The 12,485-nt window shown below is 36.9% G+C and overlaps 1 protein-coding gene across 1 annotated transcript; it reads left to right on the forward strand.

Moving 5' to 3' along the window:
- The first annotated feature begins 1,600 nt into the window (after positions 1–1,600).
- On the forward strand, positions 1,601–3,194 carry LOC127813616 (expansin-like B1). The gene is made up of 4 exons (XM_052354665.1): positions 1,601–1,736; positions 1,862–1,968; positions 2,318–2,629; positions 2,771–3,194. The coding sequence occupies exons 1-4, from the start codon at positions 1,601–1,603 to the stop codon at positions 2,966–2,968; spliced, it is 753 nt and encodes a 250-aa protein (XP_052210625.1). The 3' UTR covers positions 2,969–3,194.
- Positions 3,195–12,485: the final 9,291 nt, after the last annotated feature.

Genomic DNA, 12,485 nt, shown 5'->3' on the forward strand with positions numbered 1-12,485 from the left:
TGCTAAAAAAATTTTCGCAATCCGTCGCAATTCCCTAGCTATTTCGTCGCAAAATAGTGAAGGAAATATCCGTCGCTAAAAATTCATCGCTAAATCTCGAATTTCTTTTAGTGATAATTAATTACAATTTACAGTAAAAGTGTGAATTAATTAAACAAAGAGGAAGAAGAAGCTTCTGCCCAGGTCTGAAACAGATATAGAACCGAATCCGAACCAGCTGCTGCTCGCCCGCGTTGCCTTCTGCTTTGCTGCTGTGCACGTGATCAGCCTTGCTGGCCTTGTTGCTGGCTTTGCGTGGGTGAGGTGGCTGCTGTTTGGCTTGCTTGCTGCGTGGGCAACGTTTGCCTCCTGCTGTGCGCGGCTACCTGCTGTCTCCAATTGCCGCTTCCAATTTAGTATATTTTATTTCTCTCTAATTGCTTCATTGTTCTTCCAATTCCAATCTTTTAACTTATTAATTATTAATTATATTATAATATAATTTTAAAATTAACATTATAAATTAGTTAATTAATTTATAAATTAATTAACTTATAGACAATCATGATTACACTTTGCCTTGGCTCTTTGCAGTGAGTGCATATGTGGATTCTGGAGAAGTAATTGCTTGTTCTTTTCATTAGGCCCATCCCATCACCTTCCCCTTTCTCCTCCCATTTTGGAAATTGCTTTACACCTGGTTTTCACCTTCCCCTTTCTCTTCCCATTTTGGTACAGCTTTCTAATGCTATATGGTGCAGTTGCTGGTTTGAAATTGAGATATGTGAGTGAATGAGAGGAGAGGCTCCTGTTGGTTGATACGTAGCAGCATCTTCAGACAGACAGCAACACCTGTTTGAAGATAAACTGTCTTTTGAAGGGGGTTTGCTCCTTTACTTTTTTTTTTTTACCTTGTTTAATTTCTTTTCCAAGTACACCAGTGAGCGTTGCACTTACTTTGGCCGTTTCTCCATTTGGAGTTTCTCTGGGACAGAATTGTCTTTCTATGACAACATGCGCTGCTGTTGGTGAAAATAATGCAATGGTGAAAGTGATAACACTCCATTTTGATGGTGTGGTGTTACCATTTTATGACTAACTTGTTGTGTGTTTAGATTTTATGACTAACTTGTTATGTGTTTGGCTTACCATTTGATGATGGAAGCAATTGGCCCTATAGATATAGAAGCACTTCAACTTAGAATCATAGTACTAAAGTACAGTAATGAAAGCAAACATGCGGCTATGATCCACCTAAAAAATGCATACAGCAAGGTGAGATGGAAGTTGGGCCAAGCTCATTGGTTAGGTTGCTTACTGCTAAGATACAAATTATTAAGTAAAAAAAACATATCCTAAGTGGTCTTTAGGGCCAAAAAGGTCTTATTGTTTTCCTCTCCAACGCAGTGCCTAACACCCACTTGGGCTCCCTACTCCTTTAGTGGAAGAGAGAGACGTGGCAATTCGATCTATCATCCTTCAAGGCCCCCTATATCTTCACCTATAAATATTGGGTTTCATATGTGAGTTTCCCATCCCAAAACTTTCTCTTTATTTATTTTCTTCTTAGACAATAGCTGTCTTTCTTATATTGCACTGTAATTTTCTGATCAGGACAACAATGGGTTTTGCAGCTAAGAGCTATTGCTCACTTCTTTGCATGTTGGTTCTTTTGATTACAATCAGTTATTCTCGGGGTAGCTACGTGTCTTCTAGAGCAACCTATTACGGCAGTCCTGATAACTTAGGAACTCCAAGTATGTATTACATTAATCTATTACCATAAGTACACAATACTTTGTACATATGTGTGTACTGTGCATTTATTTATATTGATAATCTTACTACAAAAACTAATATGTGTTTGATGATGTCAATTTAGCTGGAGCTTGCGGGTATGGTGAATTTGGACGAAGAGTCAATGGTGCCAACGTGGCAGGAGTTTCCATGCTGTACATGAATGGATCTGGTTGTGGTGCATGCTATCAGGTAATTCAATACCAAGTTATCACTTGTCCGAAAAACCTATGCAACTGTAGGGATGGACTAGGACAAACTGAGCTAAGGTGCACTTAATTTACACACAAATAAAGCACACAACATATTATGGGAGACACTTGTAATAAGACTTGACTTTAACCCACTAGGTCCTGAAGTACAAGTCGGTAGTGATTGTGGTGCTCATGACTAATAATTTTAAAAGTGCAAAAACTTTATACTAAGTTTTTTCTATAAGATAATAAATTGACAGCCTGTAAAATGCCATTCTTCCAAGCAGTTGCTTTCGGAGACAAAAGCGTAAAATAATATTTAATACTGAAAAGTTTATCTACTGCAGGTTAGATGCAAGATACCTAAACTTTGTAGTGATGATGGAGTGAAGGTAGTGGTCACAGATTATGAAGAAGGAGATATGACAGACTTCATCCTCAGCACTCGTGCCTATGCAAGATTGGCTGTTCCAAACGCAGCCTCAAAGATGTTTCATTTTGGCGTAGTTGACATTGAATACCAAAGAATTTCCTGCCGGTACCCAGGTTACAACCTCAAGGTCAAGGTTCACGAGTATAGCAAGTTTCCGGGGTACCTAGCAGTGGTTGTATTGTACCAAGCTGGCGTATATGATATCATTGCTGTGGAAGTGTGGCAGGTACAGTCGTGTAAACAGAATTTAGTATGTAGTTTGATGGATATAATAAGCAAATTATTAAAGTTTTTGCAACTTATATCAATTTGAACTAGGTTGATTGGTTAGTTGATCAATGTTATTTTCTTGTTGATTTTGTTGTAGGAAGATGACCTCAAATGGAAGTGCATGAGGAGGGCCTTTGGTACAGTATGGGACCTACCCAGCCCACCATCTGGTCCACTTACATTTAGGGCCCAAGTGAGTGACAGCGGAAGTACAAAATGGGTGCAAATGACAGATGTCATTCCCAGTGAATGGAAGGCTGGGGTTGTGTATGACACACCCATTCAGCTGTCTTAAACAAACTTACCCTGCAAACTCCCTATCCTTATATATAGAATAATTATCAAAAAGTTGTAAACAAGCTCCTAGTTGCATATTAAGTATTAGTTTCCAGTAGTTTTGATTCACAGTAGTAGTGTTTGTTCTTTAGACTAGAGCTAGTATTCTGCAGCTTTCTCGATAAAGGGTTGGTTTGTACCATGTTGAAGGATAAAAGTTTGCTTATCAAATCTATATATCAATGGTTGTATAAGATTCCAAAAGAGCATTGATCACCGTGCAAGATAGCTTAAACGGGAAACAAAAATTGTAGGATTTTGATGACAGTCAGAAATCAGCTTAATCTCAATACCGGGAAATCAATTCAAATGATACTCATATGCAAGCAATGATTTTGTAGCATGTTCGGCCCTTTTTGTACTGCAAAATAAAATATAGAAATTGGAAGACAAGTGTATTAGAGGAATAGAAAATAGGAATTGGAAGAGATAAGTGTGTATTCTATATTCCATATTCACACTAACGTATCCAGGAGAATATATACAAGACTTTTCCAACCAATTAGGTAACTAACAAATATAGAAAGATTAACCAAGCAAATATATATATATATATATATATATATTACAGCAGAATCCTGAAGATATACAGTAACTATTCTAAATATTCTATCTTTGACAGCCACAGAGTCCATGGGATATGCAGAATTTGTGACAACACTATACTACAGTGGCTGATCTTGGTTGTTTATTCTCCTAAAACACTGCAGAAGTCTGGTAATCGGAGCCTTTGCTTTGAGTGCAACCTCTGTCATGGTTTTCAAAAACTATTTAGTATCTCAGAGTGTAACGATTCGTTGTTGGGTTTATGTCATGATTAATGTTTTTATTTCATTTTGGTGTATAAATATATATATTATCGTTTATAAAGAAATTTAAAGGTTATAAATTTAATAAAATGGGTTGAGTTTAATGAATAGAAATGGGCTAATGTGAAAAACCCAAAAATATGGGATGGCTAAAAATTTAAATAAAACCCATTTTAAATGGATTGAGCCTAAATCATGTGTGGGTTGTATATTTAAAATGAAATAGGTTGGGCTAAGTTAGAAAATAAATTCTCTGGGCTTTAGGTGAATTGAGCTTAATTAAATGATTTGGATTACTGGGTTGGGCTTGAGTCTATTTGCAAAATAATGAAGTAAATTTAAATAAAAATATAATTAATTATGAAATATCCAAAAGGAGCACGAGAATAATTGTGCTTGCATGTGCAAGTGAAAGGCAAAAGGGTTATTTGACAAGTAAGGAGACATGACCCTCTTTTTTCCCATTTTCCTCTCATTTGTCTTTCAATTATTATTCTTCTCTCTTTCCTTCCTTTCTCCCAACAAATCGTCTTGGTTTTCTTCTTCTTCTCCATTTTCATTTTTTTCATCTTTTGGCTTGGAGCTTCAAGGGAGAATTTTCAAGTTTGGAAGAAAGCTTCTTCTCCTTGGCTTATCTCCATCAAAAGAAAGGTAAGTTTTCCTTGCATCTCCTTTTGTTATGCAAGTTTTTAAACCCCCTTCCTATTCTGAAAATTTTCTCCTTCCATCTACGGTACTTGAAACCCTTATTTTCAGATTTCAGAATGTTGTACATAAAACTCTTATTTTTTGCAGATTTGCACATGTTGTATATTTTGGGGTATAACTTCCTATGTTTATATTCGATTTAAGATCTGTTTATTTCCTTATAAAGTAGACTTCATGAGCTTCAATTTGATATAAGGTTTGAATTTTTTGGCTTTGATTTGAGCCCTCAGTGGCCTTATTAATTTTTGCCCAAAAAATTCATAATTTTACTGCTCCATGTAATTCAACCTTGTTTGGGTTTTGGAGGCATAAACTTTCTGTGGTTATATCTGATTTGTAATCCATTTGTTTCTCTATAAACTAGACATCATAGTCTTCACTTCAATATAGGATTTTAATTTTTTGATTATGATTTGAATCCATAATAGCCGTGTTGAATTCAGGGCCGGCCCTAGGCATAGGTTGTCTAGGCAGCTGCCTAAGGCCCATGCCTGTAAGACCCCGTTTTGACATAAGGTTGCCACGCGATTTAGGCAAGTTTAGAATATCGAAAAATTGGTTTGATAACAGTTATAAATACCGAATCAACTGCAGGGAATGCCTCAGAGTGAAATTGTCTAAGGAAAATGATATGGTCACGATGAGCATTCCGAGATAAGATTTATGGTGTCGAAAGAAATCGGATCGGGAACGATTTTTGGTACAGCTAAAATACAACTGTCATTCAAGCTGCAAAACTAAATTATCGTAGGAGACTCTTGAAAAGTCAACAGAAGTCTAAGGGGGCTCCGGTTTTGCGTAAGGATCAATCCTTTAGTGGTTTCGAGATTAATCGATGGCCCAGTGAGGACACTAGGATTAAATCATCATTATCGAGTAACTTTGAAGTTATTAATTTTACATTTTCAGTATTGTAATGCAAATTAATTTGAGGTTTAAGGGTATAGTTGTAATTAGAGAATTGCATAGGTAAAATAAGGACGAAATTTGAGATTTAAATGTGTTATTTCTTTATTATTATAGTATAATATATGATATATATATATGTATATGTATATATATGAAAGCAGTGGGTGCAAATTTGTGCAATTGGAAGCACAGAATCAATCGTGGGCTGCAAGATTTGAAAGAAAATCTGCAAGAAGATATGGGGTAGGGAGAATTGAGAGATTGATTTATCTCTCATTAATTACATGTGGTGTACTATATATATTTATGTGTACACGCATAGCAGAGGCCATGCCTCTGTAAATGCAACCCATGCCTCTGTAACCCATGCCACGCAAATCCCATATCCCGTACCCTACGAAATTCCATGCTTTTGAGTAATCTTCATGCAATAGAGAAAGGCAGGCGTGAGGGTTGTGGTGTGAGCCTATAAATAGACTAAGAGTGGAGAAATTGAGGGAAGCAAATGAAGCAAGAAATGGCAGTGAGCCATGAGAGATTCGACCGAGAGATACGAGAGAGAAAGAGAGTTCAAGCTTGGGTTAAGGGAAGAGAGAAGAAGATCGAGAGTAGGGAGAGATGGAGCAGTAAGGTGTGGCCATGGCAGCCGCGAAACTGCTGTTGCAGTAGCCAAGCGCGGCCATGGCCGTAGGCAGCAAGCTTGGCGGAGCTGGGCAGCGCGCGGGGGAGGTCGGTGCGGCCAGCGATGTCGGCAGAGCTGGTAGTAGCAACGGCAGGTGGAACAACAGCTGGGGCGATGGCGGCCATGCGTGCTGGTCGGGTGGAGAAGAAGTAGGGGAGGTAGGAGAAGAAGAAGAAGGAAGGAAAAGAAGAAAAAGAAGAAAAGGAGAATGAGAAAAAGAAATAAAGAAGAAAAGAAAGAAAAGAAGGAAGGAAGCTGGGCATGGAGGGTTCACGCAAGACGGAGCAGGGAAGAAGAAAGAGGAATAGGAGAGGAGAGAAAAAGAAAAAAAAGGGAAAATAAAATGAGAAAAATATTGAAAAATCCCATTTTTTTTTAAAAAAAATAGGATTTTGATGTTTATTAATATTCTGGAGATTTTGAGAGAGAAAATTGTTCGGGCACGTGTTTCGAGGATATGACACACATCAAGGAAGTCGGATAGGCTAAGTCAAGAGGAGTAAAATTTCTTAGAAAATTTTAGAAATTCAAGAATATTATTTTATGAATTTTCATAGTGAAATATTTGGGAAAATATTTGAGAAATATTTAGTTTGAATTTATTAAAGAAAAATAGGAAGAAATAGAGAGAAAAATAAAGAAAATGCAAGAAATTATGAAAAAATAGGTTTTAATACTTATTTAAATAGATATGGTGATTAGGATGCTTTGAGACTTAATTTGAAGTGACTGGTATGAATTTTGAGGTTGGCGCGCAAATCGATGCAAGGCACATACTTCGAGGTAATGCGCGAATATCTAGGTAACCCGATAAACTTGAAATGGTAAGTGGTACTTCCCAATTAAATTTAGTTTTATGGAAAAATACTTGGTTTGTAAGTGATTTATGTTTAAAAAAACCCGATCCTCGGGAATGCTTTCATCATATTGACATGTTTCGATATGTATCCATCATGTAGACTATATACATGACATGCTATGAAATGCATATGTACACGTTGATATCATTGATCATACGCATTGTGGACGTAGGAAGTACGAACTAGCACCGCTATTTTACCAAGGGTGCCCCCATACACCCTGGCTTCGAAAGAGGTGGCCGTAAAAATGGTAGGTAGCATGAGGGGTGCAGTTGACACCGACGATGAGTAAGACATTGTATTCATGCACAAAATATGTTTTTTGTACCCTTACTTAGATGATTCATTATCTAACTTGGGCTTTACCCCTAAAATATTCAAACATTCCAGATGGAGATTGTAGCAGATACGATGATGAATGAGGCATGAAATGACACTTAGCAGAGTGCATGATAAATTAAATGTATGTAATGTAGCCCCTGTATTTAAGTTCTGCTACTTTGAATTCTGGATGTTTTGAAAGCATGAGAATGTATAACCTTATTTAGGGTTAAGATTAGTTGAGAACTTATGTTTTGTATTAAGTTATGTTAAGGAATGAAGATGTAAGAATTGATTTATGATCAATGTTAAGATATCAGGTTTTGATCCTTGCTTCCGCATTTGATGTGTATAATGATTCTCTTTCGAGAAAAAATGAATTGGGAATTCTAGGACATTTCGAGGAATGATGTGGTTTAGTATTAGTTTGAAAAGTTTATTGTTTCAAAATTGTCCCAAATTATAACGCGCTCGAGAAAGTGGGGCATTACAATGCCCATTTCAAGCCTGTAACGACCCATTAATGGGTTTAGGAGTTTATTAATATTTTATTTATGGGCATTTAAAATTTTACCCCTCTTAAATTAAATGTTGGGGAAATATTTTTCTTATGTGAATAAATTATAAATGTTATTATCATATTTGATGAAAATAGGAGAAATAAAGAAAATGAAAATGATTGAAAAGTCCAACTTAGTGGGCTAAAGTGGATTAGGCTACTAAAATTGGGTTAAGCCCAAGTGCAAGTTGTGTGGTATTCTATTTAAGTAAATGAAATAGATTGGGTTGCCCATTAGGCCATTATGAATTAGGCTAGTGAGTGGGCTTGAACCCATGTATTTAAGTGAGTTGAATTGAATAAATGGGAAAAGAAAGAAAAATGGAAAAGATCTAAAATGGGCTTGGATATTTCAGGGGTGTGTGTGTGTAGTGAAGGGCAAATTGGGAAGAGGAAAAGAGGGGGGTGGTTGGAGTTGGCGGCAGCCCATCTCCCCCCATTCCTTCTTGCTTCCCAATCACTTCTTTTTCTTCTTCTCTCTCCATTCTCTCTTTCTCTATCTCTCGTGCATCTCTTCTTCTTTCTCTTAATTTATTGCTCTTGGTTGGAGTTTAAGTGGAGATTTGCAGATTTTTGGGAGTGTTTTTCATCTCTTGGAGTTGCACCATTTAAGGCAAGTTCTTCTTGCACCCTCTTTTGTTTGGTTGTGCAATCTTCCCTTCTCTCTCTCTCTCTCTCTCTCTCTCCATTTCATGCAAGATTTTATCTTCTCCATATTGTTGAAATCTCTTTTGGTAAAATGGTTTATCTTCATTGGTTATAAGCATTGTATATTTATTTTTTAAATTGGATGGTTGTGTTGGTATTTCTTTGGGGTTTGTTTTCCCCATTTTTACTTCAAGGAATGACTTTGGCGGGTTAGGAAGCTACTGGTGATTGTTTTGGGATCATTTTGGGCTTTCTATGTGTATTGAGTCGACTAATCTTAGGGTTTAGTCGACTAGGCAGAAGCCTGTTTTCTCAGATTTTGGTGCCAACCCTCAGTCTAGTCTACTAATGGGTTTGATCAGTCGACTAAGCATTTCCTTAGTCGACTATTCCTTCCCAAAAAGTCGACTATTCAATTTTTTTAGCACTGTGCATGTTACACTATTTTGATCATAACTTTTGATGTAGAAGTCAAAATTAAGACCCGTTTGAAGATTCATAAACTAGACTTCAAGGGTTTTGATTTGATATATAATATCATATACTTTGGTTATGATTTGATTTGGTTATGGCTTTCCTCAATCCAAATTAAGCTTGATTGTTGACCAAAGTTGTGGTTACTTGCTTCCTCTAGCATCACTCAATTCTCCAAAATGCTAGGATGTGATTGACGATATGCATATGTGTATGCATGGGCTCATGAGTGAATATGTTATTGAAATGTTTAAATATGCATGAAGTTCATAATGTGTACATTGCTATAATGGAGCATGTATGTTATACTTATGTGAGATCCCATGAGCATTGCATGGCATTATGATTTACGCCCCTATTACTATTATTTTGACGCGGCGGCTATGTTTTGCAGATGAGGAAAGAAAAGGATATCCTATGGAGCATCTAACGTGGGTGAGGTGGCCATATAACCTGGTAGGCGATACTCAAGCCAATGAGTGACAAATTGATTTTTATATATATGTATGCATACATGCATGTGAATAAATGGCTTTGAAAGCCGAGGTAATCCATGTATATGGAAGGCTGTGTGAGCCAATGCGATGCATTGAGGTCTATATGATTTTGGGAAATGAAATATTGCACAAATCCACAATGATGATGGTATGGAATGGTATTAATAATGGGAATTGAATGATGGGTTTAAATTGTATCGGGAAGTTGGGTGTACTCTATTTCTGTTATCCATCCCTTTATTCTTGTTGCCGTTATTATATGTGTATACTTGCCGAGCCTTATGGCTCACTTTGAAATATGAGTTTGATGAATCATAAGGAAGTATATTTCTTTGAGGATGTTGTCCAGTCTAAAAGGCATGAACCCAATGGGTGTCTAGATGTCGGGTAATGATTTTCTTTGGCCCTGAGTTATTCATACCTTCATATATCGTTCTATGGATACTTCATTTACTATATACTTGCTGAGCCTTGTGGCTCACTTTGTTTCTTTTGTCATTTCAGGGAAGTGGAAGTCAGATATTGGGGCGAGTCTTGGTTAGATGTGTGCAAAGATGTCCCGACCTCAAGATCTATGGGTGAAATGTTGAGGGCAAGAAATAGAGGGTTCATTTTGTTTTTAAAGCCTTAGTGCTTTTTTTTTTTTTTTTTTGAAAATGTATGGGTGGTAAGCCAAGAATGTTATATAATTTATTTTGGCTCCTATTATTAGAGAGCAAATTCAGTAAAGCAATTTCTTTGAGAATTTTGAGTATTTGTATCCATTTTCTATGGACCTTTTCTCGAACTTCCTATGCTAGTAGGAAAAATTCGAGAGCGGGCCCTAACAAAGCCATTAGGGGGGCCTATCCTCATTTCAATTTTCAGATTTTAAATTAATTAAAAAAATAAAATTAATTAAAAATAGTAAATTTAAAAATTGAAGAGATGTTAGGGGGCCATTCCCATTTCAAACTATTGTAAATTTTTAATTAATCTCAATCTTCCACCTTTCTTTTATTAATAATTAATCCCACGAGCATCATTATAATTTTTAATTAATCTCAATCTCTCACATTCCTTTATTAATAATCAAATCTCATTCTCATGCGTCTAGTAGTGGCACCCATCCCCTCACAACTATACCATGTATTTTAATTAATCTTAATATCCCCCTTGTATGATTGTACCACAACTATTTCCATGCACCTGGCAGTGGCCATGACTCCATCATCTTCCTCAGTTCCTCTCCTTCTCAATTTTTTATCCATCCATTATCACTGGCATTTGCCATCAATCTGCGCAAGCGTAGGTCCTCAATTCAACCGATTTCACAACTATGTCTTCTCTTCAGCAATTCTATTTTCATCTTCATTATCTCGTTGTGTGACTTATTAGGTATATCTTTTAATTTTTTTTATTAGCCCTTAAATTATCAATTAATTTTGTGTATATATTTAAATATTTGTGATCCCTCTATTATTAGTGAATCTACATTAATGGATTGACGATGGTGTTTATTGAAAAACATATGTTGGAACAAATTAATTGTAATAGTTTAATTGTTGATTTTTTATCTAAAAAAACTAAAAGAGTAAATTTAAAGTAAAATATTATGAATTTTATATAATAAACAAATTTTATTCATATTAATTTTATTTTTAAATTTAGTCGTAGAGGGCCCTATAAAAAATTTCGCTTAAGGCCCCTAAAATCTCAAGGTCGGCCCTGATTTGCTGATTTTTATCAACCTCAGGCGCCCAAAACGGCGCCGTTTTGAGGTTGAGGCGGTGTTGCGCCTGTGCTGCCACGCGGCAGTTTCTGAAGCTCCCTTCTTTTGATCTTTTAAAGCTGAAATCAGTGTGTAAATAGGCATGGTTTAAGCAACAACGAAAGCAGGAAAATCGGGGAAAAAGAAAGCACTGTGCAAGCTCTCATCTACCCTTACAATTTCCTTCCATTTTATGATCCCCTCGCCTTCTCTTAATTTATTTTGGTATCGCGCGTATTAATTATATATATATAAATGGAGGATGTTATTGGCATTATTTAATTTCAAATAAATATGAGATTTATTGGGATTTTATTTGAGGTGCGCCTACGTAGGATTTTAGACGGTTAAATTATTTATATTACACGGTTAGATTTAATTAATGTGAGCCACGGGTTTTATTAATCATTATTAAACGTTTTACTTCGCAGCGGGAGTGCAAGAAAGGTAAGGAACGGCCGTGTAAAGGCAAGCTCTCAACCCTCTCCTCATGATCTTTAATTCCCGTGAAAGACCCCGTGATTTCTCGTATTTTATCACATCCCTTACTCTAATTCGGCACCTAGCCTTATTTGTTGAGTTATTGTTCATTTGTTTTAAGTTAAATTAAATCCGAGACTTCTAGAGTTTTATTTGTTGTGTGCCTACGGGGGTTTGTATCGCCCCCATCCCTTTTGGGAATGATGCTAAACCAGCTTGGGGACTAGGTTCCTAGACGTGCGGGTTTATTTACGATTCTCTCGGGTTTATTTATGGTTCGGTTAGAGCTATCGAGTAGTAGGGCAGGGGTCGGTTGTTGGTGACGTTGGGGTAGACTATTGTATGGCCCTGAAGTGGACCGTCGGGTGGATACTCCTAGTCATTGGCCGTTGACTGGTGCCGAGCACTGCTGACTAGCTCTACCAGTTTGTGATTTACTACACGTTTAGATTCATTATATTACTGTTCATGATTTGATATGCACATGGGTACGGGTTGCATGTTGGGATATTCATTTATTGAGTATGCTTGGACACGGACATTCTAGCTTGGTCAGGTTGCATCCGGCACGGGCATATGCATCGCGTGTGGTTTACTATGTGGGCGGAGTATGGCCTGATGCCTGGATGTATGGGCGCCGGTGTATCACGTTGATGCTCATTACGCCATTGCATTGTTATGTTATGCTATTGTGTTGTAGCGTCTCATGCCTTGTGTGTACCTGGGGGTTTATTCTGAGGAAAGTTTACTGGTTTTGTGCAGCCTTCAGCCTTTCTTTC

The sequence above is a fragment of the Diospyros lotus genome, chromosome 11 (genome assembly GCF_014633365.1).
Source record: "Diospyros lotus cultivar Yz01 chromosome 11, ASM1463336v1, whole genome shotgun sequence".
Lineage (NCBI taxonomy): Eukaryota > Viridiplantae > Streptophyta > Magnoliopsida > Ericales > Ebenaceae > Diospyros > Diospyros lotus.